At 48.0% G+C, this 13,455-nt stretch overlaps 1 protein-coding gene across 3 annotated transcripts in view; it reads right to left on the bottom strand.

The window, feature by feature from the left end:
• Positions 1 to 10,150: 10,150 nt before the first annotated feature.
• Faf2 (Fas associated factor family member 2) overlaps positions 10,151 to 13,455 on the bottom strand; it is a 39,497-nt gene continuing 36,192 nt past the window's right edge. For 2 of the 3 annotated variants that reach the window (XM_035442978.1, XM_027409858.2), the window contains one exon: positions 10,151 to 13,182. In XM_035442978.1, the coding sequence (XP_035298869.1) occupies positions 13,000 to 13,182 (183 nt within the window). In that variant the 3' untranslated portion in view covers positions 10,151 to 12,999. The remainder of the gene's footprint in view (positions 13,183 to 13,455) is intronic. The other variant, XM_027409859.2, reaches the window with a different exon arrangement.

The following is a 13,455-nucleotide window of genomic DNA, read 5'->3' as shown; positions in this document are numbered from 1 at the left end:
TGTGGGGAGGAGTAGCTGGGGGTGGGTCACAGAAGACATGGTGCTCTGCTCTGGACTGACCAGAAACAACTGCCCCCCCCCCCCCCCCCCCCCCCCCCCCCCCCCGTGAGTTGGATTCTAATGGCAAGATAGAGACATGAGGAGAGACATCCTTTAGTGGTCCTGACATGTAGATTCTTGTGGCCTTCTGAGGTGAATTCCTGTAGTCCTGACATGTAAATTCTTGTGGCCTTCTGAGGTGAATTCCTGTAGCCCATGCTGGCCTCAGATTGACTGTGTGGCTGAGAATGAAATCCAAATCCTCCTTCCAACTCCCAGTACTTGGCATTTTTTGAGACAGTCCTGCTGTCTGACCCAGGGTGGGCTCAGCTTTGTGACAGTTCTGCTCAGCCTTCCCAAGTGCTGACATTCTAGGTAAATGTCATCACACAGGTCTGGACATTGAAATTCTGAGGTAGTGGGCATGTAACTTAGTGGTAGAGTGTGTTAACTACCCAGTGTGTTCCCAGCCCCATACCTCATTACCTGCACAGTGGTAAAACAAAATCCGAGGTAAGTTGCTATGACTGGCTTGGGATTTGGTCCTGCCTTCTAATTCTGATATCTCTCCAGAGGAAATCCACTCTTGCTCGGGGACTCCTTTTAGTCATTGGACAGCTCTAGTTGTAGACCAAACCTGAGCAATTCAGTTCAGTCTGTCAGCTCAACAGTATGATTGGCCAGGCCACAACCCCAGAGAGGCCTGTGCACTTCTGGCTTCATTTCTCTCCATGGTGGCATTGGATGCAGGAGTGAGCATGTCAGACAACATGCTCTGAAGGGCAGTGGGCTGGCCCTAGCCTTGTGAGGCATTTCTACTCAGGTCATCCTCATGGGGCCTCTGGGTCATTTCCAAGATGGAGGGCAGGATCAGCTGAGGTGTCCAGCAGTCTTCAGAAATCCATTGGAAGCATCACAGTTGATACAGGTTAAGGACTCTAAGGTGACAGGAATCTGGATTGCACGGCTTAGCTGGGCCCTGCGCTGCCATGTGCTGTTGATTCTTAGGGCTATGTGTCCTGTATTTGCTTTGGCTCCAACTGCACCCCCTGCAGCACACTGAGATATGGCAGACTATGTATTGGCAGCAGCTGCATCCCCATGGCCCTAGAGCCATGAATATCTGAAAGTGGAAGTTTGTAAGCTCTTCACAACTTCAGAAAGCCCAAAGAAAAATCACAAGTTTTCAAAAAATTCACCTCTCCTTCACAAAAGACAAAGTAACTTCTCTTTTTGAAAGAGAAACTTCTTCAGCTTGATAAGAAATGTCAGCAAAAAGCTCAACAGCTAAATCCCAGTTAACAAAAGCCTGGATGCTTCAAGAGCCTGTCACTGCTGAGCAGCAGCAGGAAGTCCCAGGGAAGTGGACAAGAAGGGAACATCCTGGATTTTAGCCCAGCTAATGGAAACCAGTGAAGAAAACCCATCTGAAAACTTCCAGACAGTGAATTCAGCCGGCCACAGGGTACAAGGTCAGCATAACTGTGTAAGCTGAGCGGTGGTTTGTGCCTGTAGTTGCAGTCACTCTGGACAAAGAGACAGAATGATTCCTTGAGCCTAGCAACTAGGGGGCAGACTGGGCAAGATCCTAACCAAAACAGAGGAAGGGAGAGAAGAGAGAGAGAGAGAAAAAGTCTTTCTAGGCCGGGCGTTGGTGGCGCACGCCTTTAATCCCAGCACTCTGGAGGCAGAGGCAGGCGGATCACTTGAGTTCGAGGCCAGCCTGGTCTGCAAGAGCTAGTTCCAGGAAAACTTCCAAAGCCACAGAGAAATCCTGTCTTGAAAAACCAAAAAAGAAAGAAAAAAATCTAGAAGCTAGCAATAAATACTGGAGAAAAGAAAGTCATTGCACAGAACCTAGGCCAGCCTTCACGTTGCTAGATAGAAGGTTTGAGCTTGCACCTTGGTGCTTCTGTCTCCTGTGCCAGAACTGTAGGCTTGAACTACCAAATGTGGGCTGTGTTGGCTTCCATCATGCTGTGCACTCAACTGAGCCAATACCCAACTTGGACACATGGAAATGTAATTTAAAAACAGTACTATTCCTAACCAGTCAAAAACTTGGGGCTGTAGAGATGGCTCAGCAGTTGAGAGTATTCCTCTTCCAAAGGACTAGAGTTCGATTCCTAGTTCAAAGTCAAGTGGTTCAAAACTACCTGTAACTCTAGCTTCAAAGGATGCCCTGCTGCTGGCCTCCACAGGCATCCATACATGGCATACAGTCACACAGACATTATACACACAGACATATATTAAAGGAAAATTTAAGACTTACATGCTGGAAACTAAGCACTGACGTATAGACAAATCGAATACAAGCACACACACAAATCGAATCCAAATAAAAGGAAAGTTCTTGGAATCGAAGAATCGGCTCCATAAAGTGCTGCTGTTCCATCTGTTTAACAACTTAACCAAAAGTTCAGCGAAGTTTCTGGCCTTTTCTGAAATAGGTATGAAAATAACAAAGGACCTAGAGAGCAGCTGTAACAACTTTGCAAAGCAAGAACAAAGTGGGAAGAGTCTGCCGGAAAGTAACACTCCGTACATGGCTGCATCCACCAGGACTGTGGAATTGATCCAAGATGGCTCCTCAGGTAAAACCTGATGACTGTGCTTTGATGGGGGAATGTCCTTCTGTATATATATTTCTCTTACTGGTTGATGAATAAAACCAGTAGCTAGGCAGCAAGTATAGGTGGGGAGAGGAAGAGAGCAAAGCCACAAGGAGATACCATGTGGCTACGGGAATGATAGGATGTGCCAGGCAGTCTCTGGTAAGATAAGGCCATGTAGAAATACATAGATTAATAGTTATGGGTTAATAATTAAGAGAGAGCTAGCCAGTAAGAAGCCTGAGCCATTGGCCAAACAGTTTACAATTAATTTAAGCCTCTGTGTGTATTTGGGGCTGAAGGGCGGCGGGACCAGGCAGGACAGAAACTTCAGTCAACAGTGCTTGATCCTCAGGACTCACACAGTGGAAAGAGAACTGTGTCCTCTGACCTCCACATTGTGCCATGGTGCACACCATATCACATACACACACATGCACGTAAAAAGGCAACATGATAGATTATTACAGATAATGGAACAAAAGTAAAGAATCCAGAGGTTGGGGCTAGAGAGATGGCTCGGTTTTGGAGCACTGGCTGCTTTTACAGGGGACCCAGATTTGATCGCCAGCACCCACAAGGGGACTCACTCTGTCCAGGGGGCTAGAAGCCCTCTTCCGGCTTCTGCAGGCGTACGTGTATAGTGTACAGACAGACCCACAGTCTCACCCTGACCGTCCTGTTTCTATTTAGACAAGACTGGTCTCAAATTCACAGAGATTGGCTTCTCTCTCTGCCTCTGGAATGCTGGAATTGAAGACGTGAGCCACCATGATCAGCAAGCCAGTAACTGGGTACCATCAAAACAAAAAACAAAAATCCTGCAAATCATATCGCTGACAAGAGACTCATTTCTCATATATAAAAGCAAAAGTCTGCCAGGTGGTGGTGGCGCACACTTTTAATCCCAGCACTTGGGAGGCAGAGGCAGGTAGATCTCTGTGAGTTTGGTCAACCTGATCTACAGAGTGAGTTCCAAGATAGCCAGAGCTACATGGTGAAACCCTGTCTTGCTGCAGCAAGGAAACTAATTTTTACCTCAGCCCCTGAGACTACACTTCAGCTATCGACAGATCTGTGGCTCAGACAGGCCATTCTGGAAACCTGAAACCTGTAACACTCTAAGCAGTTCAGCTAATACCCCCTCCCCAGCCCTCACCCTCCATCCCTGTGTTACCCAGAGTTCCATTTGGGTTGTCACTCCCTCGAGTGGACCAGCTTTTCCTGATTACAGTTGTTTATCCTGTTTAAGGTCAGTAACCCCAAGTTAATAAGGTACCCTGCTTGTATTTTGTTGTCTGCCAGCTTTGTTCTTGGAGAGAGCAAAACAAGAACCTGGGTGGAGACAGGAGACTGGCCTCCACTGACTACCAAAGCCAATTGCAAGAGTTACCCTTGACTCTATTTATCTAACACTACCAAAATGATAGCATTGGAGAAACTGCAAACAAGTCAGTACAAATGTGGAGTTAGGCATAGGAAATGGCAACATGAAGTCATTCGTGGCGGCAGAATGACTCTGTGTGTCATTGTGTGAACAATGACAAAGGGAAAAGAATCATACGAGCATGTGTGCTGTGCACAGGGGTCCATCTCTGCGAGTTCGAGGCCAGCCTGGTCTACAGAGAGAGTTCCAAGACGACCAGGGCTACACAGAGAAACCCTGTCTCGAAAATCAAAATCAAAACAAAACAAAAAAATGCTGAGCGGTGGCCAGGCGGTGGTGGTACACGCTTTTAATCCCAGAACTCAGGAGGCAGAGGCAGGTGGATCTCTGTGAGTTAGAGACCAGCCTGGTCTACAAGAGCTAGTTCCAGGACGACCTCCAAAGCCACAGAGAAACTGTCTCGAAAACAAACAAACAAAAAACCTTTGAAAGTTATAGATTGTACCAATGTCTATTTTCTGGGTGGTTTGGTTTGCTTTTTAATCCTGGGACTCAAACCTAAGGTTTCTTGCATTTTAATGCTCCCTCAGCATCTCCTAGCCTCTCAGCCTACCAGGTTCCATCAAAGAGGAAGTAGGTACACATTGGATCCTTTTGAAATAGTTTGCAATTCTTATAACCCTAAAGTTATTTTGACATAGGTTATGCATGGTGGTCCACTCTTACAGTCACCCATTTGGAGAGATAACCAGGGAAGACTGCAGTGGGTTTGAGGCCAGACTGGGCAGCATAATGAGCTAGGTCTTAACTAAAACCAAATAGCCTGTGGAAAACTGTAAAGACCCAGAGCAGAAGGGCAAACTGGAATTGCCACATAAAGGTATGCTGTGGGCTTTGGGTTGCTTCCTCTCAGAAGCTCTGCCTGCTTGCTAGCAACTCCAGTTGTGTTTGGTCCATGGGGATAGTGTCCGTGTCCTGTGAGTTCAACCTGTGTCATGGCAGGAAGAACATTTGGAGTTCTTGGGTCACATGGATCATATAAAAGCCTAGGCATTCTATAAGGGAAATCTGGTTACCCTGACTCCTGGGGGAGTCTATTGAGTGCTTGGCATATCATTTGTTTCAAATAAGTTTATTCAAAAAAACCAGCTGACTTCTGCCTCAAGCCAACCAAGGCACAAAATTCTTACCTCCAGAAGCCAGGTTCTAAAGCAGGGGTTAAAATACACAGGCAACAGCTGTTTCAAATGGTCACCGGGGCCTTGAAGGATAGGCCCCCAAATGAAGAGGGAGATAATGTGGGGCTGTCAGCCTCTCTGTTGCATCTGTTTTCCACAGCCTAAGAAACGTCTTACTTCTACCCGGAGAAACTGGGGGCCAAACAGCCTGGTTCTGGGACTGACCAAGAATGACGACAGGCCCAGTGCCCCAGGTTGTCTTAAGAGTGAACAAAGGCCCTGATTTGGTCCGTCTCTTTGTAGGCTACTCTCTGTCTCCAGACACCTCCACACAGGAAGTAGAAAGCCTCGGCCCTTTGAGGAGCCTAGGGTAGGCCATTCTTGGGAAGACAATAATTTCCACTCATTTCAGAGGAAGGCATTTGGAGCGATGCGGTGTGCCCTGGTGGCTTATGCACAGCTCCTCTGCATGGTGCAGGCAGTGGAGGGGCAACACCCAGCCCCCTCTTCCTGTCAGCCTCTGCCTCTCCTCCCTTCCTACCCCACTGCTTCCTGAGTGCTGGGATGAAAGGCAGCCACAGCTAGGCTTTATTTATTTATTTTTGACAGGTTCTACGTAGCCCAGTCTCCCTAGTGGTGTGGTTACGTATGTGTACTCTTATGCCTGACCCTCTTGTTTTTGTGTACCTCCTGAATTTTCCCACCATTAAAAACAGAACTATACCATAGTTAAAGAATGGCGTCTCCCTTCCCCACCTCCCCACAGAGGCAGATGTAAACTAATAATTGTGAAGGCTGAGGGTATGGCACAATGGTAGAACATTTACCTACCATCACCAGGCTCCAAATTCAGTCAGCAACACACACACTCAAAAGCAAACAAAACCCACACCACTGCCTACAGTGAAAGGCGGTCCTCCTCCTATGGTGAAAGGCAGAGGGTGGTCCTCCTACTACGGTGAATGGCAGAGGGTGATCCTCCCTCCTATGGTGAAAGGCAGAGGGTGGTCCTCCCTCCTATGGTGAAAGGCAGAGTGTGAACCTCCTCCTATGGTGAATGGCAGAGGGTGGTCCTCCTCCTACTGTGAAAGGCAGAGGGTGGTCCTCCCTTGTATGGTGAATGGCAGAGGGTGGTCCTCCCTCCTATGGTGAAAGGCAGAGGGTGATCCTCCCTCCTATGGTGAAAGGCAGAGGGTGGTCCTCCCTCGTATGGTGAATGGCAGAGGGTGATCCTCCCTCCTATGGTGAATGGCAGTGGGCGGTCCTCCCTCCTATGGTGAAAGGCAGAGGGTGATCCTCCCTCCTATGGTGAATGGCAGTGGGTGATCCTCCCTCGTATTGTGAATGGCAGAGGGTGATCCTCCCTCCTATGGTGAATGGCAGGGGGTGGTCCTCCCTCCTATGGTGAAAGGCAGAGGGTGATCCTCCCTCCTATGGTGAATGGCAGGGGGTGGTCCTCCCTCCTATGGTGAATGGCAGGGGGTGGTCCTCCCTCCTATGGTGAATGGCAGAGGGTGGTCCTCTCTCCTATGGTGAATGGCAGGGGGTGGTCCTCCCTCCTATGGTGAATGGCAGGGGGTGGTCCTCCCTCCTATGGTGAATGGCAGAGGGTGGTCCTAAGGAGCTGCACTCAAGGGAACTTTCTGAGGTGACTGAAGTCGTCTAAAATCTCCATTTTTAGTGAATGAATAAACTTTTGTGCAGACTTAAAAATCTGGGTATTCTCGAAAACCAAAAAATGAAACAAACAAAATCTGGGTATTTAGCAAGGTGCTGGAGGTGGTGGTGGCGTTTGCCTTTAATCCCAGCCTCAGAGGCAGAGGCAGGTGGATCTCTGTGAGTTCAAGGCCAGTCTGGTCTATAGAGCGAGTGCCAGGACAGCCAGGACTACACAGAGAGACCCTGTCTCTAAAAACAAAACAAAAGCCCTGCCCATAGGTGCGTGAGGAGCACCACTGTGGCCATGCCCAAGGTCTCATTCGAGCAGGTGGGGAGGCAAGGCGAGGCGAGGCCTGGGGGGCTTCCCAGTGGGAGGAGTCCTTAAGCCTCCACGGGAGGTTCACAAATGGTTGGCCCCATTCCTGCCTAGGAACCCTACAGCAGGCTTCCTTCAAGGTCTCCGGGCTCCTTGGGTGAGCAGACAGCCCTTTTTCCAGGAGGGCGGGTAGGCGAGCCAGGCGTGGGTGTGGAGAAAAATAACACAGCTTATTTTATTTAACAGATTGTATTGTTGAATGGTATCCCTCTAAATGTACTGAATTAAAGAAAATTATCATTAAACAAAACAAAATGTAAAGAAAAAAAAAAAGAGCAAGAGCAAAATTTTAGGGACTCCTAAAATTGTAGAAGTAGGAATAACGGGTTATCAATATTTGGAGAATGGCTGGTAGCAGTCACATGGGGACAAGTTGTCCAGGTGAATAGCATGTGCCTTAGCATTGTACTACAGGGTCACCCATCAGAGTGATAGAACTGCTTCCTAGTGACAAGTCATAGGAAATCAAGTTGCTTTGTTTGTTTCTTGAGTCTACGTAGCCCGGGGTGGGCTTAACTAAACCTTCCTGCCTTAGCCTTGAAAATGCCATGTGCAGAGTTCCACTTATAGACTTTATATTACAGGGAAAGCAAGCCTCAACTGTTTTTTTTTTGGGGGGGTAGCTTGAGACAGGGTTTCTCTGTGTAGTGCTGGCTGTCCTGGAAAACTCTGTAGACCAGGCTGGTCTTGAGCTCTGTCTCTGCCTCCCGAGTGCCAGGATTGAAGGCGTGCACCACCATTGCCTGTCTGCAAGCCTCAAAGTAAAGAAACCTGGGCATTTCAGGGTGTCATCCTGAGAGTCAGCAAGAGGGAAAACTAGGAAGTACTGGAGTTGAGAAGCTCCTCAAGCATGGAAGCTGAGCCCATGGGTGTGTGGAAGGGGCCCTAGCAGGGAGACAGCACAGGCGGGGGCCTGGCTGAGCAGGCAGAGGGGCTTGCTGCCAACCCTGAGAGTTCAATCTCCAGTATCCACATGGTAGAAGGAGGGAACTGACTCCTTCATGTTGCCCCTTGACCCTTTTAATCCTCAAACTAAATGAAAATCTTTTGTTTCTGTTTTTTTCAAGCACACAGGAGTTCCAAAGGTGCTGCAATGCAAATGAGGCTATGCCAGAGCCAGGCACCATCAGTCAATAAGCGAAGGCTCACTTCACTCCAACCCCTTATTCACACTTGGGTGAATTTTGTTGTTTTTACAAGTCTAGGAAGAGACCTCAGACCTCCACTCACACTGCACACTGGGCCAGCTTTGTGCTTCTGCTCTGCTACTGCAGGTCCACCAGGAGAAACAGGCGAACCTCCACAGGGCAAACCACACACTGCTGAAAACTGGTATTTAGCGAACACCTGCTGCACAGCACTTACCAAGTCAGTTGTGCTAATGCTACACCAGGCCAGGCAAGGTAGTACATGTCCTTAATTCCCGTACTCTTGATCTTGAGTTCAAGGCCAGGGCTACACAGGGAGACCCGACTCAAGAAATAAAGTGCTACAGCCAGTCCACTTTTTAGCTGCTGAAACCTAGGCCTAAAGAACAGAGATCACATGACCAGAATCACCCGCCACCAAAGTCAGACCACTGTGTCTGGCGTCAGTTTAAAATGTCTTTGTTTCTGTTATTGCCACAATTTTTGCAGGCAAACTTTAAATTGCGAAATGTCCATTTTTAGTATTTTCTGACCTTAGGTGAATAAACTCTTGCAGATATAGTCTGGGCAGACATTAAGGTTATACTTACCATGTACTTTTAAAAAGATGGGTTGTTATGCCGGTTGTTGGTGGCACATATCTTTGATCCCAGCACTAGGGAAGCAGAGGCAGGTGGATCTCTGAGTTCGAGGCCAGCCTGGTCTCCAGAGCGAGTGCCAGGATAGGGTCCAAAGCTACACACAGAGAAACCCTGACTCGAAAAACAAAACAAAACAAAACAAAACAAAAAGATGGGTTGTTGGGTTGTTGCTGGGTGGTGGGAGGTGCACAGCTTTAATCCCAGCACTCAGGAGGAAGAGGCAGGAGGATCTCTGTGAGTTCGAGGCCAGCCTGGTCTACAGAGAGTTCCAGGACAGGCTCCAAAGCTACAGAGAAACCCTGTCTTGAAACCAGGTGTCCCCCCCCCAAAAAGGGAGTTGTACTTGTGATGCAGATATAAAAATACAGGCAAAACACCCATACACGTAAAAATAAAGATTAAAAAAGACCCCTCCCCATCTGTGGAGACACAAAAGAGTGGGCGAGGGTGACAAGGATCCATGGAACTCTCCGATGAGTTCTCTGGAGCAGGAAAGGGCAGAGAGGAGAAAGGCTGAGGCTTGAATGAAAACAGGAGCAAAAGTCTCCCCTGGAGGGGATTCTGCCAATTTCTTGGCTAGATAGTTCCTGGAGCCCAGCTCTGCTTTACAGGTACAGCATACATGACAATGCTCCTTCAAAATACATTCCTGTGGGACAGGGTCGCAAACACTTGATGTCTGTGTACTGGGTGTTGTTCCATATACACTTTTTTATTTTTTCGAGGCAGTCCTGGCTGTCCTGGAACTCCCTTTGCAGACCAGTCTGGACTCCTCCCAGGTGCTGGGATTAAAGGCGTGGCCACCGCCGTGGGCGGCTTATTACACACGCACTTACCTTCACTTACTAGTCAAACTTCTCCCAAGGCAAGATGGCCCCTGCTTCATTTACACTTGGGAAATGAAAGCTGTCTGAGGTGATAAAGTTGATTAGTGACAGCTCAAGCCCGATCCCATCAGGCCCCTCTTCCTACACACAGTTAGCTGTTCCTCCCAGGAACACAGTGTATCTGTGTAAGGTCTATGTGAGCTCCAGGATTCTCCCACCGCCTTCCCGCTTGCCTTCACATGGGAAAGTTTCTATACAGAAAGACCCACAGCTAGTTGTATATTTTTTTGTTATAAAACGTTTAATGTTAACCTACAATACAATGTAAACCTTTATGAAAAAAATTTGAAGTACACTAGATTTCTTCAGGAAATTAACTACTCAGGTGCAGTACAGGCTGGGGTACTGCATCTTTTATGGATGGATTTTCTGTTGCTGTTTTTCTCAAGTCAAAACCTCCCCCAGACAAACAGAAAACCCAACCAGCTGTAAGGTGGGAGGTCCCTGTCCAGCACCAGGCGACACCCTCTGATTTTGTGTTTTGGGTGCTACTGCTCCTTCTCAGTCAGTTTCTGAAACTCTTTTGTTGGCCTTGGCAATCATTAGCAATTTTCCTAAGAGCAGATCAGTTGGAGACTTTTAGTTTTTTAAACAGACAGGAATTCTCCTGCCATCTCTCCTCTGTTATCTCATGGTGGAAGCAAGCAAGGAGAAAAAAACCAAAAACAAACCTACTTGCTGCAGATAACTCTGCCGAGGAAGACCAGATAGGACCCACTGAAGCTGCAAAACTTCAACTCACTCAGGCATCGTCGCTTCATCATCCTCATGGTCATTCAGCTGAGGTCACATCCGTGGGAACAAGGGACAGAACTTCTGTCATTCATGACATGCCCAGAAGCGAGTTAAACATAAGCAAAGGCTGGCAGGTCTCTTCACACTCACAGGTCTTAGGGAGTCCCAGATTGAATGACAACATGTCAAGTTCATACGTTACCTAGGAAGGGGGGAAACGGCACCCAGACGACACAACTAGGGGCAGCAAGAAAATGGAGCCGTGTCAAGCTCCTGGAGAACTTGGTGTGGTGGTGCACATCCACGATCCCACCACATGAGAGTGGTTAGCGGGAGGGTAGGAGTTCAAGGCCAGCCTTGGGTATGTAGCATTTGAGGCCAGCCTGGGCCACCAAAGCTCAGAGAAAAACTCAGGGGAAGGGAGAGATGACAAGAGTCAGGCAGGTCCTTCAGATAAAGCCTCCAGTACACGAACAGGTTGCCCTCAGGAGGCCCTTTTATTACTCTGGCATCTAGTATCTTTTTGTAGTTATCAAAAGGCAGGAAGCATAAAATGTACATGTTACAGAATGAGGAAAGGGGGAAAATCACAACTTCCTCAAGCAGGTGTGAGCAAGAGACTTCCACAGTACAGCTGCCTGTGTGCCAAGCAGACAGACACACAGGGACTAAAACTGGGAGGCAGGCTCCAAGTGGAAAAGCCCCTGCATAGCTGTCACTGAGATAGGACTTCATCTGAACCCATCTAGTCCCATCACTACAGTCTTGGCATTAGGTGTGGCTTCTACCCGCCCTGGCAGACAGCCAGCAGAGCTAACATTGCCCAAGGTAGAACTTAGAGCCCTGTGCTAAGGCCACAGGACATTTTCAGGTTTTCCAAAGGACTCCATGAACTAGTCCCACCCACTCCCTCTAACAGAGCAACAGCACATTGCTGCCAGAGAGAGCAGGGGCTTCTGGAGAGGACCAACACAAGCTATGCTTTCTCTTGACTGGAATGCCTTGCTTGCCTAATGACAGTATGTTAATGGTTACAGTTACTTCAGAGGGCTGCAGTGTGTCAAGCCTGTACCAGTCTAGCTAGTCCACACTTTGGAATACTTGTCAGTGCACACTGGTTGTTAATGCGTGGCTTGATCATGTACCCACAACCATAAACTAAACCATAGAGGAGACATGTAGAAGAAAAAGCCTCTGTTGCTTCAACATGGTGAAAGAGGGAGGCCAAAAGCTGCCTCTGCAAAGTGGCCTCCTCAGAAATTGAAAGGTACCTTCCAACAACTTCCACAGGCTGGGATCCCATCTCCCCTTTCTTTGAGACAGGGTCTCCTATGTAGCTCTGGCTGGCCTGGGAACTCAAGAGGTCTGCCTGCCTCTGCCTCCCAGCGCTGGGACTAGAGGTGTGCACCACCACACCTGCCATGGTTCTATCCTTAAAGCATTATTATCACACTTGCACTCAACAGGACGGGTCCCACTAGTCCTTTGGAAAGGCACTGAGCTTGGCAAGTTAGGAAAGCTGGATAGAGCAACATGTGCAGAGGGCAACCAGACCCTTCGCCACTACCTGTTACAGATGCCAAGGAAAAGCTGCAGTTATGTATAACACAGGTGTAAATCCATTGTGGAGCACAAAACCCAGAATTCTTCTCCCAGAATTGCTCCAAATGGGGTACACACGAAGCAGAACTGCACCAAAACAAATGACCTCTCTGGGATATGAGAGGAGCAGTGGCAAAAATAAGCGCAAGTTAGCCCAGGGCACCTTTATTACACTGCCTTGGGCTAAGGAGCCCAGGGCATCTGCTCTTTATCAAATAAATTTAAAAAAAAAAAAAAATACACCTAAGTCAGCCTCATTCCTTTGGTCGTTATCATTACAAAACAAACAGAAACAAAGTTATTCGTAAACTGTGAGCAGTCTGTTCCATCCTGGCTTCCGCTCCTCCTCAGGAGATGCTGCTGTAGCTGCTTGATGGAGGGTTTCGTCTGTGTTTTCTATAAAAGCAAGAATGAATGCGAGACAGAGGGAATGTCTCCTTTCCCACTGGGGACAGATGGGTCAGAAGTGAAGTCTCTTCCTGGAAGGTGTGTGCAGAGGCTGGGGAAGGTGAGTCTGCCGAGCAGGCTTGTTCACTGCTGACCCTGCACACGCACAGTGTGGTTGTGACTCTTGCAGGCAGCATGGTTTCTGATCCTTCCTTAGGATGCAGCAGTTTTCTTAAAAAAAATATTGTATTATAATAATAATAATATGAATTTATCTCTTGTTCTCTCTTTTTGTTTTTCCATTTCTTTTAGGGATTGGGGTGGGAGGGAAGAGGCAGAAAAGTGTCATTCGTCTGTCAGGTCCTGAACAAAGAGAACCTCTGTGTGGCTGAGTCCCGCCTCCTGCAGTGTGGGGGGAGTGGGCCATTCCTCTGAAGGGACACAAGGCAGGACCCGTCTTGGGAAATTGGCTTCAATCTGAAACTTCTCAGGACTTTCCTTCAAGGAGAATAAGAAGTCATGGATGACCTGTAGATGCCACACAGAAAACAGTGCAGTGAGGAGACACACTGTGAACCAGATGTCCCCAACCTTCCCCAGGGTGACCCAGGTATAAAGTAGCCATATTATAAGGGAATTCTACTGCAACTATGTTTACTTCCTTGGAAAATCATTGTGGTTTCTTTTTAAGAATTAACAAGGGCCAGGCGTTGGTGACACACGCCTTTAATCCCAGAACTCAGGAGGCAGAAGCAGGCGGATCTCTGTGAGTTGGAGGCTAGCCTGGTCTCCAGAGCGAGT

This window comes from Cricetulus griseus, chromosome 3 (assembly GCF_003668045.3).
Source record: "Cricetulus griseus strain 17A/GY chromosome 3, alternate assembly CriGri-PICRH-1.0, whole genome shotgun sequence".
Lineage (NCBI taxonomy): Eukaryota > Metazoa > Chordata > Mammalia > Rodentia > Cricetidae > Cricetulus > Cricetulus griseus.
The sequence above is the reverse complement of the archived record's forward strand: the minus strand, read 5'-3'. Positions and strand labels throughout refer to the sequence as shown.